Below are 20,784 nucleotides of genomic sequence, written 5' to 3' on the forward strand. Positions count from 1 at the left end.
ACACATGACTGATGACACTCCTCGTGTATCCAGGGTCAGGAAACAGTTTGCAGTTCAGTTTAGGAGATGTTAATTGAGCATTTATTGTGCGCTGGCAAGGTCTAAAGCACAACTCTGCCCTTTAGGTAACCTTTCTTTTTCAGTTCCTTGCTTAGCTCCATTCCTGGATGAGCAATTGCTTTCTGGGTCTCTCATATACAAGGTTCACTGGGGGCCTGTGGGGTGTGTGAATATAAAAATGGCCACATGGTCACTGAGGATGGTGCATACCGTGGATGTGGGTAAGAGGAACAAACAAAGCAAGACTAGCAGACACACCTAACAGTGCTTCAGAGAGTGGGGCAGGAGAGTATCTGATCAGGGGCCAAGTGGATGAGAGGAGCAGGCAGCACGGTGGGGCAGAATCCCTTGGGTTCCCAGCCTGGGAGGAAGACCAAGGGAAAGGGGGCCCTCTCAGGGACGTGCTGACTGTTCCTGTCCTTCCCTGCAGCCTGATGTTCACCAAGGTGAAGCTGGAGCAGGTCCTGAAAGGCCCGGAGGAAGCCCTTGTGACCTGCAGACAAATGCTGCGGCTGTGGCAGACCCTGTACAGCTTCTCCCAGCTGGGGTGAGTGGCCATCATCATCCTTGGGGTCGCCCAGGGGGTGGAGGGCAGCACTGACAGGGGGTGGTTGCCAGGGCAACAGCCCACAGCTGAGTGGTCATGATGCCTGGGGGTGGTGACGTTATTTGAATCAGAGTGTGCTACTTACTGCTCCTGGGGCCTTTTACATCCGTAGGCTAATTTTAACCTTTTGACAATCCTCTGTGAGGACACAAAGAACCTGTTTAGGAAACTGAAGTTCCGAGGGGTAAGAATGAAGTTATTATTGAGCATCTGGGCCAGGTTCTGGGATTGCTACTTACATATTATACACTGTCAGATTTTATTCTCACCCCAGGAGGGAAACTTAGACTCAGGAACCTTAGAGAATTTGCCAGTCACTCACCTGGTAAATGGTAGTGCTGGGGCTTGAACCTGGGTCTCCTGAATCACAGCCCTGAGCCGGTTGCTTCTTCCTGGCTCCATTTGGAAGCTAGAGGGAAGAGGAAGAAGCAGAGTTCCTGAAAGGCCCGCCCCTCTTCCCCACTCACCCACCATCTCTACTTATCCTGTCTCCTGCCACAGCCTCCAGCCTGGGCTCTGGGTTTCTCCTGGGCCAGATAGGAACTCTTGTGCAGATCGAATCTGCTGAAAGTTTTTGCTCAAATCTCCTGGGACACCGTGCAGCCCAAAGCAGAAAAGGGCCTTGTGCCAGGCAGGTACACCATGACTTCCTGGTCCTCTGGTCCTCCCTCCCTCCCCTTCCCTGAAATTGTTGGCTGTATCATCTCCCGGAGGCCTTAGGGGACCCCACTCCGGTAGATGTGATTGCATTTTCACAGGGACTCTGGGAACCCTAAAGGGTTTCACAATCCCCAGAGGCATGTCTCTCTGGTGGTGAAATTTACAGAGGAGGCTCCAGGGTAATCCTATGAGGTTAAAACCCTTGGGCAAATAGGGTCTGCCTCGCTCTGAAGGCCTTTGAAAGGCCTGAGAGATTCCAGGGCAGAGCAGGACCCAGTGAACGGAAGCTGCCAGAAGGAGGCTCTGGGGTGAGGGACTTTTCAGAAAGGGAATGGGGAGCTGTCTGACAGCTGGGTGATATGGGGGTGAGGACCAGACTCTGGTATGAGCAGGGCCTGCACTGAGATACCCCTTGCTCAGCCACTCACTGGCTACAGTCACTCCTTCATGGAGCCTGCAGGTGTATAGTCTGGCTCCCCTTACAGAAAGGAGCTGTCATTGGAGGTGGCAGGAACCTCCTTTTGGCTGTATGGCTGGTTGCCTGCTCCTCCAGGCGGTCTCTGTGGGGCCTCTCTGAGTTGCAGCCCCGTGTCTTGGCATTTGGGCCCATCCTGGGCCTCCCCTCCAGGCAGCAGAACTGTGGGGCTGCCCCATGTTCTCTCCAGGGCTGGGGCTGTGGGTTCTTGCTAGGGTTGTTTCAGTCACCACTCACACACTCATCTGTGATAGGAGGGCCTGGTGGAGCTCCTCCTAGGTTCCCCAGGCACCTCTTTTGGGAAGCCTCCCATAGCTCCCCACTCAGGGCGGGGCAGGGCTCAGCCAGGCCAGCTGCCTGGAGTCAAATAGGAAGCATTCTTTCTGAACCTGGAGCCACAGAGCAGAAACTAGGACTTGTGAAATCTGCTTTGGAGCAGCTGAGGACAGGCCAGAATCCACAGCCTGAAGGTCTGGCCTACCCACCCCACCCATACACCCTCCTTTCTCAGCTCCACCTGGGCCAGCCCATGCTGTCCCCAGGCCCTGCTCAGATGCTTTCCTTCATGGAGCCTGCAGTCACCCAGCCTTGGACGCTTCAGTTCAACCTTCATGATCTAGGTGTTTTGAAGTGCTCATCATGGACTCTCCTCCCCACCTCTCCTCCTGGTGGCTGCCAGGTTCTTCAGGATAGGAGCAATGCTGTATGTTGGCCTAGAACCAAGTGACAAAAGTCCCCTGAGATGGGCTGTTTCTGGAGTCATTCTTGGGCTGGGAGGGATGGTGAGACAAGAAGCTGCCTGCGCTGGGCACCTGCCCATGTTGTCTCCTGTACTCCTCATGGTAAACTCATGAGATAGGCATCTTCTGCTTGTTACTGCACACAATGAGATGACAAAAGTAAGACTTAGAATGCTTTGCTGAGGGTCCCACAGCTAAGGAAGGGTGGCCATTGTCTCTGGCTCTTTGGCACCACACTCTGGTGCCTCTGGGAGCAGAAAAGGGTGGGGAGGAAAGGCATCAACCTGGATCTACTGTGTTTTGTGGATGGTTTCCTCTAGTATCTGCACCATGGCCGTGCACCCACAGGCCCAAGTTCAGGCCAGTGTGAGCATGAGTTAAAATGACAAGGACACCCTGGGCCCTGGCATTCTTGATTGGGACCATCATCTTAACACCCCCTGAAGGTCAGAAGCCTCTGGCCCCAGGCTGGGCTTGCCATTTATCCTGCCCTGTTTACCTTGGCCCTCCTCCAGGCTTCCCTGGTCAGCAGGTTCAAGGGCAACCCCAGAAGTAGGCGGGGTGGCTGGGGGTGTGTGTGCCCCAGGATGGGCACAACAGGCTGTGCTGCCTTTCTGAGCTGTGGCTCCCCCCACCCCCCACCCCGCTTCCCCACTCTGAGAAAAGAGGAACCTCCCTAGCAGTGTGGGAACCACAAGGACCTGGGGAATTGGGGGCAGGGGAGAGTACCACACTTGTTTATCTGCCCCCGCAGGGCCCTCCCTCTGGTTCTTCTGGGGCTACCCTGGTAGCCCGAGGTAGAGTGCCTGATGCAGAATGGTGGCTGGGCCTTCCTTCCCTGGGGCTTGGGCTGGGGGTATTTCTGGTAGCCCGTGAAGACCAAGTTTTCCTTGGAAGCTGGATCTTGGTGCCTGCTCTGTGCCTGGCACTCTGCTGGACATTGTGAGGGTGGCAAAAGGTAGCAAAGACCTCCTTTTGTCCTGGGGGAGCTTCTACCATCACTGACTTCAGAGGAGGGAGAGTTTCTAACCCATGTGCTGCTGGATTCATGCTGACGGAGGGCAGGGGAGAAGGCAGCTGTGAGGGGCACAGGAGGCTTTCTGGCTGTATGAGGGTCTCTGGGCTGGGTTCTAAAGGACGGGGGTGGGAGGTTGTGTGGACCAGAAGAACAAACAGCAAGAACATTCTTGGTTTGCATGAGCAAATGTTAGCTGCAGGGATGAAATGTGGTAGTATTAAGGACTAGCGGGGAGACTGATGGCCCCAAGGGCACATAGTGGTGGTGGTGTGTGTGTGTGGGTGTGTGGGTGTGTGGGTGTGTACACATGCTGGGGAGTAACAGCATGTCAGTGTAGCTTCTGGGGTTAGCCAGATTCTAGGGTAAGCCTGAGGCCCGATCTGTCTTGCCATCTCTGGTGGTCTCCACCCTTCCTAGTGGTCCTAGCTTTGGCTCCATTCCCAGGCCTAAACTCTCAGCCTCAGACCCTGCCTGGTGTAAGGCTCCCTTGTTCTCCCTGCAAGCCCTCTGCTTCACTGGGGCCTGGCTTTCCCTTGCCTTTCAGAGGCCTGGAAAAGGATGGGAGCCTCGGCGAGGGTGTCACACTGAAGAAGCAGAGTGGCATGCATCTGACTCTGCCCGATGCCCATGATGCAGACTCCGGTAAGAACGTGCCCGTGGGCAGCTGCCCATGTGGGCCCACCGCTCCCTCTCCCAGCCTGAGCACAAACTGGGGAAAGTGGCATCTTCCCAGTCTGGCCAAACCCACCCTCCTCTTGGCCAGCCGTGGCACCAGAGCCTGGTGCTAAGAAACTAAGGAGCTGCCCTCGGGCATCTTTCTGAGCCCATCCTGGCTCTGGGGCGGAAAGTGGACTGCTGGAGCAGGCAAGGGACGGACCCAGCCTCCTGGGCAGGGGTGCAGAGAGGAGAGCCAGGGTGGAGAGTTGACTGTGGAGCACAGAAACCATCTCCCCTTAGGCTAAACTCAAGGCCAATGTCTGCCATTAAAATGTCCTTAGTAGATCGAGTGGAGTCAAGTAGAAAGGAATGAGCTGAGCTCAAATTTATAACTCTAAGCCCATAGAGAACTGTTTGAAAGGAGGCCCTGATTAAAGCAGAAAAGCAAAGGCACAAGAAGAATTAGTCACCCGAATGGAGTGTGAGGCAGTTGCGTTTAGTGGCATTGCTCATTTTTTCCACCTCTGCGGACATGAACCGAGATGCACCTTTGTTGTCACTGATGGAGCTGATTTCCGATGCCAAGCCCTGCACCTGACTTGACTTGGAGGCACATCTGAGGGGGCGCTGGGCTGAATGTGGAGCTGCTGGCTCCAAGGAGAGAACGGTGAAGGAGGGCATAGCGCCCTTGCAGTTAGGGAGGGAAGAACCATGAGCCAATTATTAGGACTCCACGTGCACTTGTCTTATAAACTGAAACCATCTGTGGTTTGCCCCAGGTCTCCTGAGTTTATTGGAGCCTTTATTGCCTCTGAGAGAGAGAGAGAGAAAGAGAGAAAGAAAGAGAGAGAGAAGTGCTCACATTTCACCTGCATGTGAATTGTAAATGTCAATGGCTTATATATCCTCAACAGGGACCCGTGTCACCCAGAACTGCCACCGGGGAGGTTCTCCGGAGGGCACAGGGTCTGACCTGAGTTGCTACCCAAGGATCCTTCACAGCACAACCTCAAGTGGACCCTTCTATATCAGATACGATAACATGCACTGGTGAAAACAGAAAGCAAAGAGCAAAAGGAAGAAAAGAAAAATTATCCACCGTTTCAAAATCCAGACCTTAATAATGGCCTTTCAGACCTTTTCTCTAGGTCCCTATTTCTTTCTTATACAAATGTGACCAGGGGCACCTGGGTGGCTCTGTTGGTTAAGCGTCCAACTCTTGGTTTCAGCTCAGGCCATGATCTCACGGTTCATGGGTTCAAGCCTTGCATCGGGCTCTGTGCTGCCAGCACAGAGCCTGCTTGGGATTCTCTCTATGTCTCTCTCTCTGCCTTTTGCCTGCTCATGCTCTTTCTCTCTCTCAAAATTAATAAATAAACATAAATAAATAATCATACACTTTTCTAACATGCTGTTTTTCACCTAACTATATAATGTGAACATCCTTCTACATCGGTTTCCAGATATATGTGTCATTATTTTAATGACTGCAGGGTCTTGTACGAATGTACCCTCACTTATTTTGAATCACTCCCTATCGTTAGACATTCAGATCATTTCTGTTTTCAGTAGTGCAGGCACCTTTGCCAGCATTTATGACTATCTTCTCTAGTGATAGACTCTTGGAAGCAGGCTTGCTGCCTGACACTCCTCAATCCCAGCCATGGGTGAGGGTACAAGGAGGGCCCTTCCCAGTGCTCTGTGAGCTGTTTTGCAGCTGCCCGGCCGTGGGGCTGCTCCAGTCACTGCTCCGACTGTGCTGCTCAGCCCTCTCCCCTCTTGCTCTGCAGGGTCTCGGCGCGCATCATCCATCGCAGCCTCCCGGCTGGAGGAGGCCATGTCAGAGCTGACTGTGCCGAGCTCAGTCCTGAAGCAGGGCCCCATGCAGCTGTGGACCACGCTGGAACAGATCTGGCTCCAGGCTGGTGAGTGTCTCCGGCCCCAGTGACACCCACCTGCCCGCCTGCAGGCCTCTCAGCTGTGCGCTGCCCTGGAGGGAGGAGTGTGGGGCTATGAGGGCCCCTGCCAAGGCCTGGGTAGACTGTAGTACTCATGGAAAGGCCTGGGGATCAGAAACCTGGAGCCCTGGTTCCAGCTCTTCTTTGCTTGGCCCAAGAAAAGTCACTTAATCTGTCTGGCTGTGGGCTTCCTTCTGCACCAAATGGGGACAGGACCTGCCTGCCTACCTGGGAGAGGCTGTCTGTTAGCAAATATAAGTGTAAGAAGATTTGAAGAAAGACCACATAGATGGATAGTCTTCTTAGTCTCAAAAACAGGCCCATCCCTCCTTCTTGCCCATCTTCCCCTGAGTAAAACCAGTTAGTACTCAAACCCTAGAGGCTCACAGAGAAGAGGTGAGGGCTGGCAGTGTAGTTCATTGAAAGCAGAGGGCTGATAACACTGGGATGGCCATTCCCTCTTTATTTTTTTTTAATTTTTTTTAGTGTTTACTTATCTTTGAGAGAGCGAGAGAGATCGAGACCAAACATGAGCAGGGAAGGGGCAGAGAGAGAGGGAGACAGAATCCAAAGCAGGCTCCAGGCTCTGAGCGGTCAGCATAGAGGCCAATGTGGAGCTTGAACCCACAAACCGTGAGATCATGACCTGAGCAGAAGTCAGATGCCTAACCGACTGACCCTCAGGTGGCCTCTTGATAGGTAACTGGCACCACTGCCACCTGGGAATTTGAGGGACAGTTAGTGTTGGGGAGGCAGGCAGCTTCAGGGTCACACACAGCTGGGTTCTTTTTTTATTATTATTTTAGACAAGAGCCAGAGGGGCAGAAGGAGAGAGAGACAGAGAGAAGCTCAGGCAGCTTCCAGAGTGTGGAACTCGATTCAGGGCTTGATTTCACAACCCTGGGATCATGACCTGAGCTGAAATCAAGAGTTGGACACTCAACCAACTGAACTACCCAGGTGCCCCACAGAGCTTGGATTCTAATGCCAGCCCCTTTCTGCCTGTCCTGATCATGAGCTATGAGCTGACGTGTGTAAAGCAGTTAGTGCAGCGTGGGACACCAGTAAATGGTGCTTGGTCTCTGTCCCATCCACTATAGTCGTGCTGGAGACAGAAGCAGGATTCCTGGCCCCCAGTGGTGACCGTCCTTGAGCCTCCACTAAGGATTCCAGGGAAGCACTTGCTGGGTTTGAGAATTTCATCTAAGCCGGGGTGAGAGGTGGGTTCAAGTGAAAGGGGAAAGAATCAAGGCTATCAATGTACCTGAATGACACAGAATAGCAGCAGCAGAAGAAGAAAAAGGAAGGTAGCAGAATAAGTGCAATCCTTAGAGGCTCCTGGGTGGCTCAGTCGGTTAAGCGTCTGACTTCGGCTCAAGCCATGATCTCATGGTTTGTGAGTTCGAGCCCCATATCGGGCTCTCTGCCCTCAGCAGAAGTCTGCTTCGGATCCTCTGTCTTCCTCTCTCTCTCTCTGCCCCTTACCCCCCTCTCAAAAGTAAAAAATTAAAAAAAAAAAAAATAAGTGGAATCCTAGAAACGCACCAGGCCAACATGGCCTTCTGATCGAGAACTGCCCGAGTGAAGCTCCTCGCCTGTTTTCTGGTTACCCTGAGTGCCCATCTCTACCCAGGGGGTGGCGCCTACAGACATCCAGGGGAGATGCAGAAGACACTGCATGTAGATGGTTCTGGAGACTGGCAGACATTGCAAGTCAGAGGCAGAATGTGTTTACCTGGGAATCTGAGGTTTCCCGCTGCCTGGATTTCACATATGGTCCTATTAGCATGCAGTACTCCCCCTACTCCCCCACCATAGGTTCTGAATGTGGCGGAGGGGGACAGTTGGGCCAGGATTTACAGGCTAAACAGGGAAGCATTTTAATAATGCAAACATTGCCATAGCTAGCATAGGAGGGTCCCTTAGGATGCTAGGGATGTGTGGGAGCTGTGTTCCACAGCCGGCTTGTTGCATCCTGAGTAGGAAAAGGAATGTTGAAAACTCCAGAAGGATATTAAAAAAGGCCTCCCCTTAGGCAGAGAGCCCCCTGTCATCTGCTAAGACATGAAGCCGTAACGGCTCCTAAGAGGCACACCGGAGCCCTGGCCCCTACATGTGCTTGGGGTAGGAAGCTGCCCACACTGGGCCTTCACCAACTTCAAGGGGCACATCAGCAACCTGGCGATCAGATCCAGAGTTGTGCATTGCCTACTCTAGAGTTCCCAAGGCCTTTGGTTTAATGACGCATGTTGTTTACTACCATCAGCAAATGAACACATTTTTTTTTTTAATTTTTTTTCAACGTTTATTTATTTTTGGGACAGAGAGAGACAGAGCATGAACGGGGGAGGGGCAGAGAGAGAGAGAGACACAGAATCGGAAACAGGCTCCAGGCTCTGAGCCATCAGCCCAGAGCCCAACGCGGGGCTCGAACTCACGGACCGCGAGATCGTGACCTGGCTGAAGTTGAACGCTTAACCGACTGCGCCACCCAGGCGCCCCCAAATGAACACATTTTTGCATTTCACAAACCTCCTTGCATTTCTCAAATATGCTGCTTTATGCTCCGGATGCTAGTGCATCCTGGTAACTCCAGGGAAGGAGTAAGCCTGTAATTAGGCTTGGGAATTATCGGTGTAAACACATGCCTTTCGATAACTTGCACATTAGCCTTTCTTCTCTGGATGTTATCCTAGATACTCAGCCTACAGAGAACTCTCAAGAACAAAATCTGAATGCCACGAATGTGGTGCCAAGTAAGGGTTGGGCAGAGTGGCATTAGGAGACAAGTTTGGGTGTGTGTGACCAATCCAAAATGGCAGTGGCTTCTGCAAAGTAGATGCTTTGTAAGAAAAACAAAGCAAGCGTCTACTTTGCAGAAGCCACTGTAACAACTCAGAAGCCATTGTAACAACTCAGAAGCCATTGTAACAACTCAGAGATGGAGGCCTTGACTGGGATGACAGCTGTGCTCTCCTGGTCCAGGGACCCAGGTTCCTTCCATTTCATTGGCTCTGCTCTACCTGGGGAGTCACTCTCACCCCTGTGATCTATGATGGCTCTTCACCACATTCACCTTCCCAGGCATAACCAGGAAGAGTGGGAGAAGGGGACACCCCCTCCCAGTCAGGGCATATTTTGGAATTTGCACTAATCACTTCCCCTCATGATCCACCAGCCAGAACTTAGTCACATGACAGCAACTAGCTGCATAGGACTGTGGGAAATGTCACCGTCCTGGTTGCCTATAAGCCCTGTTAAAAATCAGGGGCTCTGTCATTATAGGAGAAAGTGGGGATAGATTGAGGGACAGCAGCCACAGCCAGAAAGGGAAGGAAGAAAGTGTGCCAGGTTCTTTATTCTGAGAATGGGAGGATTCTGGAGCAGTCTGCACTCCATAAGCTACCAGCATCACCAGCCAGCATTTGCTGAGCACTTACTGAATGAAGGGCTGCCCTTCTTCAAGCCTCTTCAAGCCTCCGCCCATCCCAGTCAGATGTGAGAAGCATCACGGAGGGCTTCCACTTCAGAGATCCGTTCCAGGAATGTTGCCTCTTTAGCAGAGGGTCTGTTGTGATGATGGGAGAGGCACCAGGACTAACAGATGCTCCAGGATCCTGTGTGTCGAGAGGTGCCTTCCAGAAAAGCAAGATGGCCCACCTCCCTCTTTCACTGAAGCTCATGTCTCTGGGAGCTAACAGTGTGCTAGAGAAAGGAAGACAGATGTAGGGAAGAGATCCCCTAACCTGGAAGTCCAGGGCACTCATGGGCGGCCATGGGCTTTCCCTCAGCGGGGGGAAGTTGGCCCAAGTCCCAGCTCCCAAATGGCGGATTCACCACGTCTGGGCACTGGGCACAGAGCTCCAACTGCTAAACAGATCCGTCGAGCAAGAGCCAGTAACCCCACTGGTCCAGGCTGAATCTGTGCCCAGAAACCCTTTGCCCAAGGCATCTCAGAATGGGAGACCCAGCCTTCTATGGGGACAGTACTCAGGAGGCCCTGGGCACTGGCAGGTAACGGCTGCCGCGCTGTCAGCTGGGCAGACTGGAGAACTGGGGTGGGTGGCCAGGGCAGTGTCTGACGGTCATGTTTATTATAACATTGCAGTCAAGGGAGAAACAGCCTCACCAGTGCCCCCCGCCCACCTCCTCTCGTGCTTTTCCTCCATTCCTCCTCATCCCTCTCTTTGTCTTCCCTCACGCTCCCCTCTGTCCCAGCTCCCCGCCCTTCTCCCTCCTGCCTTCTGTGCCTCCTTCCCACGTACCCTCTTCTCTTGCTCTGGCTTTTTCTTCTTCTTTCCTCTGCCTGCACCTCCTCCTCCCAGCTGCAGAGATAGTGAGGGGAGCATTCAGGGACAGGAAGTCAGGAGCCCAGGCCCTGCAGCTTTGATTCCCTTGTGGCCTGAGGTAAATTGGGCCCCCTCTCTGGGTCCCTGGGATGGAGGGTCTCAGACCAACCTGCAAAATGCCTTCAGACCTTCGGATTCTCAGTGTTATTCCTTCGGTTCCATGGTTGTCTCTCTCTTTCCTTCCTTGTCTGCCTCCCTTCTGTCACCTTTATTCTGGGTGTCCATATGTCCTGATGGTCTGCTCCATGAGGAGGACACCTGTTTCCTTTAGGGGGATAGTTTTGGTGATCCCTTCTGGGGTTCAAGGCTAGCTAAGGGCCTAACCTTAACTTCTCTCCTAAGCTTTTCCCTGAGGGGCCTCTGCCTTTAGCCTGAGTGCTAGGTGCACTCTCACATGGGGAGGCTCCTGAAAGGCCTTAGATGTGACCCTGGGCCCTCCCTCCCCCTGCTCCTCAGCTTAGAACTAGTCCAAGGGCAAGGCCCTCCTTGCAAAGAGGGTGTGCAAATAGCCGGTGAAAAGTGAGTTCATCCCCCAACCTGGGGGTGGGGTGGAGCTTTGCTTTGGCCGAAAGACTGGAACCAGCTCAGGGTGCAGGGTTAGATCAGGATGCCTCAGAAAAAAAAAAAAAAAAAAAAAAACAATAAAAGGGACTGTTGCAAAGCTCCAGGGAACAGATGTTTTCCATTTGGAGCCTGCCGGGAGAAGCACAGAGGGGGGGCTGGTAGAGAGAGATGGACAGAAGAGGGAGAAAAGCTGAGACAGAGAGGTAGGAGGAGAGGTCAAGAGCAGGCAGAGAGGAGATGAGAGGAGTAGGGAAATCGGGAGGGAGAGAAAATGAGCTGAGGGGATGGGAGAGGGGCCCTCGACACTGGGGACAGCTAGGTCTGTTTGCTGGGGTGGTGAACTGGACCGTGAGAATTCAAGGATAGTCCAGTAACAGGGAGTGTTCCTCCAGCCCTGGCGGGGGGAGGCCCAGATGGGTGGGCACCTTGGGGCCCTAGCAGTCAAGGCCAGGAGGTCAAGAAATCAGGGCAGTGGGCGGGTGTGGTGCCACGCTATAGCCAGAGCATAGGCTGGCTGACTGTCTGGGGAGCACCATGTTTGGTAAAACAGTTGCCCAGGGACGCTGAGGCTAGGAAGAAGGGGTGCACTGCAGCCCCCAGACCTGTGGGCCTGTCTGTAGGTCAGAGGCCCCGCCCTGGAGTCTGAGCATGCCAGGGACTGTCTGCAAGGCAGCCAGGAGCCCTCAGGAGACCTTACTTCTCTGGCTCTGTTCTGTGTCATCTGGTTTCCTGCCTAACTGGTAATGAAGTCCATCGGACCAAAGCAGCCCTACCTATTTTTCAGGGCATGTTCTCTGCTGTATGGCCAGCCCGACAAGGGCTAGGGCCACAAGGAAAGAAGGAGGTGGGGATCCCTGTAATTGAAATCTGTTGATACGAAGGCACTGTGAGGAGTCGCCAAGGGAGACCCCAGGAGCAGCCTCCAGAGACAGGGACTCAGGAGACAGGACAGCAAGTTGTAAACAGCTTAATGAGCCGTGCCAGGACCAGGCAGGCAGGCAGGTGGGCTGGGCCTGCTGGGCAAGGTCTATGGGAGTGGAGAGCCTAGCCTCTGAGCTGAGCTCCTGGTGGTAGATAGAGGAAGCAGCTACAGGGGCTGGTGCAGGACAGGCCTCCCCGCCTCCGGCACTCACCATACGCTTCCTTCTGCTTCTCCCCCTCTCCTCCAGTGACCCTGGGGAGTTCGGGCAGGTCACAGTGGAGCCCAGCCCTCCAGGTCTGCACAACCTCCCTTCTGTCTGCCTGTCTAAGCACCCCTGCACTTTCAGGCCCCCGCTCCAGTGTTGCCTCCCCCCAGGAAGACTTCCCTGGCCACACCAGCACAGCTGACCTGACCCCTTCGGAGTGCCCGGAGTTTTCAGAATTGGCACTTGGCGCTCCATTGCCCTGGCTCCCTCCAGCAGTTTGGTCGCTCCGCTGCCCCACCTCCCCCCACCTCCCCTCTTTATCCTTCTCATGTGGGTGGGCCAGGCACATGGTCAACACATCGTAGTTGCACACTGGGCCCTCAGTTATGAAGGCACCCTGCTCAGAGCCCCAGGCAGCAGCTCCAGAAGAGAACGTGACAGCACAGCAGAGGAGAGCTTAGGCAGAGTTAGACAAACCCCTCCCTGCAAGGCCCTGGGCTCTAAGGCTGCCCTTCCTGGCCTCACCTTCCTTCACTTTCTGCCTTGGGACTCTGCAGTTCAGGTTGTCTACAGGGACAAGAGCCTGCGTTTCTCTTTAGCCTTATCATGGGGGCCTGGCTCCTCTGTGTTTACTTAATTCTTCCAAATTCTCATCTCCACTAGAGACAAAAAGAGTACCCTTGCTCAAAAAGGCCTCTGTAGTATTGTAGGATGTGGCAAACTACTTTGATTACACAATGAACCTTAGGCAACATTCACGCTGAGTACCCCCAAATGCTGTGTGCTGCAGTTGAGGCCTTAGGCTTCCTTCCTGCTTCTTGTTGAAACAGGAAGATGATGCCTGGGCCCAGGTTTTCCACCTTGTTCTGGGAGCTTCTTTGGGGATGTCTGTTATCTACCCGCCCCAGACCTGAATTAGTGTAACCTGAATTAGTGTAACCTCAGCCCTTGGCCTGTGCTAGGAACAGCTCCTGGCAGAGCCACAAGCCAGGCTCTGCGTGCCCTTCTGTGCTCCCATCTGTGTGCAGGCACCAGCCCCGGGAGGGGCAGCTGAGCCCAGGGCTGCCGGAGAGGAAGGCTGAGTGGGCCACGAGGCCGTGCTGCAAGCCCAGCCAGCCTGTTTCTAAAAGCGCCTGTTGTGGGTGTGTACCTGTGCAGCGTGGATCTGAAATGTGCCTTTATGTGGGCTGGCCTGAGATCGGAGAGATGGCCCCATTTTCCACAGATCTGCAGGGAAGAGGGCAAACTGGTTGTGGGACAGATCTTTCCTGCTTGTTGGTAAAAGGCACGTGCATTACCTATTCTCTCAGTGTGGCAGAAAGCCCTGGGCTTTGGAGAGAGGCCGGAGCTGCTAGGAGCCCAGCTCTGCTTCACCCCTTTCCACTGAGGGACTGGAGTGACGCCCTGCCTCCCTCAGCCTGGTTTGTTAGCACAGGGCTCATGAGAGCACCTCCTAGGAGGGTCAGATGAGAGTAGACACTTTGCAGAAGCAGGCCTTGGCCCACAGTCTCAAGGAGTGTGGGCCTTGTGGTAGCACACACCTGCATCCTCCTGATCAGCTTCCATCCCCCACCCCGAGACTCAAGGTCACCAGGTGAAGTGAGAGACGCTGCAGAAAGCCACCTGACCTTTACAGATGCCACCCGTGCCCCCACTGCCAAGCTTGGAGGTCAAGACAACCTGATGCAAACCCTAGGTCCATAGCTGACTCTCCCTGTGGTCTTAAGGTCACTTCCCTACCCTCTCTGTGCCCCAGCTTCCTCCTCCCTGAAGCAGGGTAATAAAAGTGCTTGTTCTACAAGCTGCTATGAGCTTCAGTGGAGACGGTCCGTGTGGAACATGTAGCGTGGTGCCTGACACCGAGTGAGCGCTCGGAAACCATTCTCTGCTATTGCCCCCACGGCCCAGAGCCAGCCCCGCCCATGCTGTGACTCGAGGGATGGCTTCCGCCACCTGAGACCCTCCACTCTGGGGGCTGCCAGTCGGATGCAGGGAGGGGTCCTCTGCCTCTGGCTTTTCCTACCGCTGTCACCTCCCACTGTCCTTCTGGTTTCACAGCTGAGCTGTTCATGGAGCAGCGACACCTCAAGGAAGCGGGTTTCTGCATCCAGGAGGCAGCGGGCCTCTTTCCCACCTCACACTCGGTACTCTACATGCGGGGCCGGCTAGCCGAGATGAAGGGCAGCTTGGAGGAGGCCAAGCAGCTGTACAAGGAGGCACTCACGGTGAACCCCGACGGTGTGCGCATCATGCACAGCCTGGTGAGTCAGCCCCCCGGCCCCCGAGAAAGGCATCAGGGCCCTTCTGCCCTCTCACCCTCTCCACTGTCTACAGGTGCCCTGCCGCCCCTGTTCCCTGGTGCTTGGGGGGAGGTGGCTTCCTCCCTGCTCTGTTGGGGGACACAAGTGTCTTACGGAGGCAGGGCCATTCCCCTTCAATCAGAGCCTGGCTGAGTTGATGAAAAAATGTAGGTTTGGTTGATACTCCTTGTGACTTCCTTTTTGCTGTAAGTTTCGGTAAAGCAGTGTAGCCCCAAAGGGCTTTCGCTATTCCTCATCAGACCCTTGCCCTGGACACACTAGACAAAATGCTCTGCTTTCTGGGAGTCCCCAGTGCCTCCGTGATCACCAGGCTGCCTCTCCCATTTAGGAGGAGCTCTGTGCCTCTTTGGTGTCATTTAGAGGATGTCCTGAGATGGGCTGTCACGTCAGCCCTGACTCAAGCACACATGGGAAATGGCCCCTGGGGTGGTAAGAGGGCCCAGCGGCCCCCAGTCCGGCAACATGGCGCTCAGGACGTGGGTGCCCAGGGCTCGGTGACTTTCCATGGGAAGGTTTGGAGGCAGAGAGCAGGATGCTGGTGTTCTTGGCCTGGCCTTGCCATTCTCTTTCTGGGTGATCGTGGGCTTCTCTGAACCTCGGTTTTACTTATCTGTGCAGTGGGGATTCTCTGGTGCAGGAAACATTTACTGAATACCTGCTCCGACAGTTGGTATAGTAGACTAGGGATAGCTGTTTTTTTCCCTTCCTTCCTTAGCTGCTTTTAGAGAGCCAGTATCAGGATAAATGTAATGATCTGCATGTATACAGGCCTGCACATGCACAGTGATTTTTGAAGTATAATTCATGAGCATACCATTAGCTACATGGTCTTCCCCTGTCAGGGTCCAGGTTCCACCTCAGATGTCCCCCTTTGACAATTCTTTAAGGGGAGCAACCATGAGGGCGTCACTGACACCTGCCACATGGAGAACACAGAGGGATCAGACTGACTCCAGATGGCTGGAGGGTTATCATTGCCAAAAGGGGTCTGATTCGTTCACGAGAAGCCACAGGGAGTTCGATTTCCGCTCAGTGTCAGGAAAAACCGTACAGCTCTTAGAATAGTCCAAGTACAAACTCAGGAACCGTCTGCTGAAGACACTGCCAACAGAATGGAAACACCACTTGGGGGAGGAGCTGGGCCAAGTCATCTTTACAAGGTCCTTTCCAGCCCAAGAGTCTCTGAAAACAGATTACAGTAGAGACTCCAAGCTCAGCTATTACTCCTGCTGCCCAATTTCTTAAAGGATATCTACTTTGGACCCATGTGAATGTTCAGCGTTAGTTGAAGAAAGCCCACGCAGTGACATCACACCTGGCCCATGTTCCCCTCCACATGGCTCTGTGTTGCCTTGCAGTCTGCTCAGCAAATGTTTGTTTTTTGCAAGGCACGTCCTCCTTCCTCCCGCAATTCAGACATGAGTTCCTCTGACAAATGCCTCCCCGGAGGTCACATCCAGACACTTGATGAGGGAGGTGGGAGGGAGGATGTGGGCTCTGTCATCAGGCCTGCAGCCAGGCAGAGATGTCTGCCTTCCACTGCGCTCACGGATATGTGCCTGCCGGCTCAGTCCCTAAAACCCAATAACAAGTACAATTTTGAAGTAACAGTGTACCATTTTTCATTTATGCTTATTATTGTTTGTAGCGATTTTCCTGAAATTGAAGCAGTTTCCTAGGGTGGGTTTCCATGGTAACTGAATAGCTGTCCAGAGTGGCTCCCTGCAGATGTTTCTGAAATGGTCCCTTTTCTCTTCCCGGGGTGCCTTGCTGATTTGATGAAATTAGAGCAAGTCAGGGCCAGGCCTGCCCACTGTTGAAAGTTACAAGCAACCAGAGGGGCAGTCGGCTCTGGCGTGGGCAGCCCATTTGCTTTCCACATGCTCTGTTCCTGCCAGCATCCCACACATATGCATGAAGAATAGCAAATTGCAAGCCTGGAGATTTATTAAGCACTGTTTTCCCAAAGACACAGGAAGGAACACTTTGGTATGTTGATCACCAGCATTCCCTGATGTGAGTGCCTTCCCTGTGCTGGCTTCAAACTCAGGACATCTAGGATCTAATCCTGGCTCTGGCCCCAATTCACTTGGGTGATTTAGGAAAAGACACACTTAACTTCCATGTTCCTGATGTCTCCTTTTATAAGTGAATAATAATCTACATCATTCTAGGTCACTTCTAATCAAATGAGGTGGCACATGTGAAAGTGCTCCTAAAAGTCTTCAGTGCAACATCAGAGAAGGCAGAACAACGTATAAACCTCTAGTCTCCAGTCCCATAGCCGTGACAGACATTGCTAATCAATCACAGAACTTTTTCTCACCGAGCACACACGTGACCTTTAGATGTTCTTTACCATGGTGCAACATCAGGGGAACCACTACCTGTTGGTCTAAGTCAACTTGGCATTTATGTAAGGGATTTGCCATAAAAATAATAGAGAGTGACGGAGACACATCAGTTGTCTCAGCCTTCATGAACTCTGGAGGTGGGTGCATTCTTGGAGAACTATCCAGAGAAAAAAATGTGAAGGGGAACTGATACCCATCCAGACCCCCATGCAGTCAGTCATTGCCAAGGCAGGTTCCCAAGGAGTGCATCCTGGCCTTGCCACACCACGGTGGTTCTCTGAGGACATCAGCCTCTGATAGGTGCAAGGAGAGGAGAGGCACCCCTCCCCTGAGAGCACAGCCACCCACAGGCTGGGCCAGGAGAGCTCTGGGTCCCTCGGTGAGCTGTGTGGGTGCCAGCTTCAGCCTTACAGTCCTTAGGGCAGGATCGTCAAACACCAGGGGGGCCAGCCTCAGGGCCTCTCCCTAGGGCTGTGTGCATGGGGACAGGAACTTTGAGGACAGGCCAGAGAAAGCTTCTGGGAGTGGAAGGTGATTGCTTTTAGGAGGCAGGGTCCTGGCATTTCTAAGAAAATGAACTTTGGCCCCGAAGCAGGTTCTCTATTCTCCAGGTCCTGCCACCCTCCCTGCCCTGGATGTGATGGGAGGCATTTCCATGGTTCAGGCTCCACCCTGGGCTCAGCTCAGGCTTTTCTACCCAACAGGCAGGAAAGAGACACCAGCTTAGCGGTGCTTTGCCAGGGAAGAGTCTCCACTGTGCCTCAGCAGTGCCCCAGAAATGTCTGTGCCGTCAAACCCCAGCCCTGCAGGCGGCCACCTCCACTAGGCTCACGGAGGGCCAGGTTGCTTCAGGAGACTTCCAGGTGCAGAAAGAAAATGCCATGCTCTCTGCAGATGGAAATTCCCAGTGAAATCTCAGGAGCAGATCCTAACAGTCTTTGCCAGCTAGGTCTCAGCCTCCCCAGCAGGTAGCCAGAAACCCTACTCACTCAGCCTGGGCGTTCAGCACTTAACTTACAGGCAGAAGAATCTCATTACGGAGGGAAAGCCTGAACTCGACTTGCCTGCTCTGAGGAAACATGAGAAAGGAAGCAGAGGAGTTGGCCCCCAGGTGACAGTGTTTTTCAGAAGGGCTCCATGGGCTTGGTGGAGAGGAATCCGAGGTGCCTACACCCCTCTCTGAGCCTCTCTCTGCCCTGCCACCTCTCAGGAGTCCTTCTGCATCTCCGAGGGAACAAGGATGCCTGGGGAAGGCAAGGAACCCAGGAGGGACTAATGGAATGGTCAAGTCACTGAGAGCCCTCCCAGGAGGACCATGAGGTCCCCTGACTTTAATGGTGGGAGGGTCACTAACTAGCCTCAGCCACAGGCTGACTCATTCTCCTTGCCCACCCCTTGCTTGAGCCAGGAGTGTGGATGCTTTGATGCAGCCTGTCTCACTGCAAGAGACAGCTCAAGAGCGTCGGCCATGAGTGGACAGGCATGCTGCATCCCTGCACCTGTGTCTGTGGGCGGCCCCCACCCTGCTGTCCCAAGGACAGGCTCTGGGGTTTCCTCGCGCCTCTCTGGCCAGGCTTCCCTGCTCCTCACTGGCTCTTGCCCGTGGTCATGCTTTCTTCTTAGGCCAGAGTTCCAGGCTCTCATTGCCCCGTCTCCCCAGAACGCTTTCCTCCTTGGGCACCCCAGCAGCAAGGGGGGAAACTGCCCTAAATGAACTTTGGCTCCTGTGATGTAATTCCTGGGGATGTAATTTCTGAAGCAGTCCTGGCCAGGTGATCCAGCCTCTTCTGTCTCCAGATGCCCCTGGAAAGACAGGAAGACAGCGTTTCTGTCGTCCATTACCCCAATGAGAGTGGGGCAGTGAATTATTTCTCTGCATTCATTCCCTCTCGCTCCCAGCATGGGGTTTGCTGCCTCGTTCCTCAAGTGGGCTTGAGGGATCAGGGGCATGGCCATAGTGTGGCCAGCTCAAGAGACTCTGGCCCCTCTTTCCCCACGCTGGGGCTTGCCGCACCTGCCCTAAGTCCCTGGAAGCTCCCCACCACCATTCCTGTGCTCCCTAAGGCGAGGCCTGAGTCAGCCAGGACCAGAGCTCCACCCTGCCTGCCCCGAGGTTCTGGGTTAGGCCTTTTGCAGGTGCTGTGGGAATCCTACAACAAGCTCTGCTGTCTGAGGCCAGACAGGTGAACTCTGGATGCACAGAGCTCCTGCCATCCTCCTCCCCTGACTGGCCCCATCCCCAATCCTGGAGGGCAAGACTAGACTGGAGAGGTGACACATCTAAGACTGACAGATAGCCCTGCCATCCCTTGAGTTCTGAAAGCCTTAGAGATTACTTCCCCTCACTGGCTCAGTTTTCTCTTGTCTCAAATGGGGATAATAATTCAGGCCCTTGTGACCTCAAAGGGAAGATTTTAGGGCTCAGGTAGGCTGAGTGCTGTGAAAAGGTAAGTCAGCACCAGACATTTTTGTCATCATTCATGTGGAGGATGTGATAGCAAATGGCCTAAGGCTGAGCTCCACCTGTGACCAGACTGCTTGACTTCCTGCTGTGGGACAAGGGTCATTGGCCCAGATTCCCTTGGGCTGCCTGGTGGCCCATGGTGCCAGCAGGGTGCTGAGAAGGTAGGGAGGGGATGCTGGGCAAGGACCCAGGGCCTCAGAGCTCCCTGTAGTTTTCCTCTGAAGCTGTGTGGCTGGGGTTTTTTTCTTTTTATGTTTCTATTTATTTTTGAGAGAAAGAGAGAGAACGAGCATGAGCAGGGGAGGGACAGAGAGAGAGGGAGACACAGAATTCAAAGCAGGCTCCAGGCTCCGAACTGTCAGCACAGAGCCCAACGCAGGGCTCAAACTCAACAAACCGGGAGATCATGACCTGAACTGAAGTCAGTCAGACACTCAAGCGACTGAGCCACCCAGGCGCCCCTGGCTGGGGTGGTCTTTAAGCCCCAGTGTCAGAGCCAGCTCGTGTCTAGAGGTTGGAACACAGCCTTCAAGGCTAAGTGACCTGGACTTGAGTCCTACTTTGCCTATATTCACTATTCCTCCATGACCAAGTCCTTCAACCTCTCAGAACCTCAGTGCCCTCATCTGTAAAGTGGTAATCACAATGCCAAGCACCTAGGTCTCTCGTTAGAATTAGGTTAGGGGCACCTGGGTAGCTCAGTGGGTTAAGCATCTGACTTCGGCTCAGGTCATGATCTCGCAGTTCATGAGTTCGAGCCCCATGTTGGGCTCTGTGCTGACAGCTCAGAGCCTGGAGCCTACTTCAGATTCTGTGTCTCTCTGAGCCCCTCCCCTGCTCACACTCTGTCTCTCTCTCAAAATAATAAACTTAAAAAAAATTTTTTTTTTTTTAAGAATTAGGTTAAATAATTGTGTAAGTGAATGGCCCAGTGGTTGGGGTTACTTTTACCTTTTTCACTGTGAAGCACAGCTCCCAGGCCAAGTTCAGATGCTCTTTGTTTGCAGAGGGAAGTAGAGCCAAGAGCCAAGTTCCAGAGATTCTTTGTAGCAGAGCCTCTCTGTCCTTCCTGAGCCCATGAGGCGAGTCTGGCCAAGGCAGAGATGTGCAGGACCCGGGCCCCAAGTGCCCTGTGCCTGGGACAAGGGTATACACAGTGCAAGGCCACGCTGACCTTAGCCGAGAGCAGGGAATGCCTGCTCAGTAGGCAGGAGTCTGAGTTGAGGGTGAGAACAGTTTCACAGCTGGGCTCTTCAGCTAAACGGGCATGATGTGAGGCTGCTGGGAGGAGCAGCAGGGAAGGCCAGGTTCTAGGGAGGCCCTGCTTGGCTTTCCACTATGGGCTCTGTTGTGGTCAGGCAGGTTCAGCCTCTGCTTCCTGACTTTCAGGAGGAAAGGTGTCCTGAGCAACTGAAAAGTGAAACCCAGTG

The 20,784-nt window shown here is 53.7% G+C and overlaps 1 protein-coding gene across 4 annotated transcripts in view; it reads left to right on the forward strand.

The window, feature by feature from the left end:
- Positions 1-20,784, forward strand: part of TTC7A (tetratricopeptide repeat domain 7A) — a 120,542-nt gene that overhangs the window by 92,085 nt on the left and 7,673 nt on the right. For 3 of the 4 annotated variants that reach the window (XM_047068489.1, XM_047068491.1, XM_047068492.1), the window contains 4 exons: positions 491-607; positions 4,105-4,202; positions 6,008-6,142; positions 14,274-14,476. In XM_047068489.1, the coding sequence (XP_046924445.1) occupies positions 491-607; positions 4,105-4,202; positions 6,008-6,142; positions 14,274-14,476 (553 nt within the window). Of the gene's footprint in view, positions 1-490; positions 608-4,104; positions 4,203-5,131; positions 5,456-6,007; positions 6,143-14,273; positions 14,477-20,784 lie in introns of those variants that run through there. The other variant, XM_047068490.1, reaches the window with a different exon arrangement.

This window comes from Lynx rufus, unplaced genomic scaffold (assembly GCF_022079265.1).
Source record: "Lynx rufus isolate CCGP_SWC_20201006 ecotype Redwood Valley unplaced genomic scaffold, mLynRuf1.p SCAF_8, whole genome shotgun sequence".
Taxonomy (NCBI): Eukaryota; Metazoa; Chordata; class Mammalia; order Carnivora; family Felidae; genus Lynx; species Lynx rufus.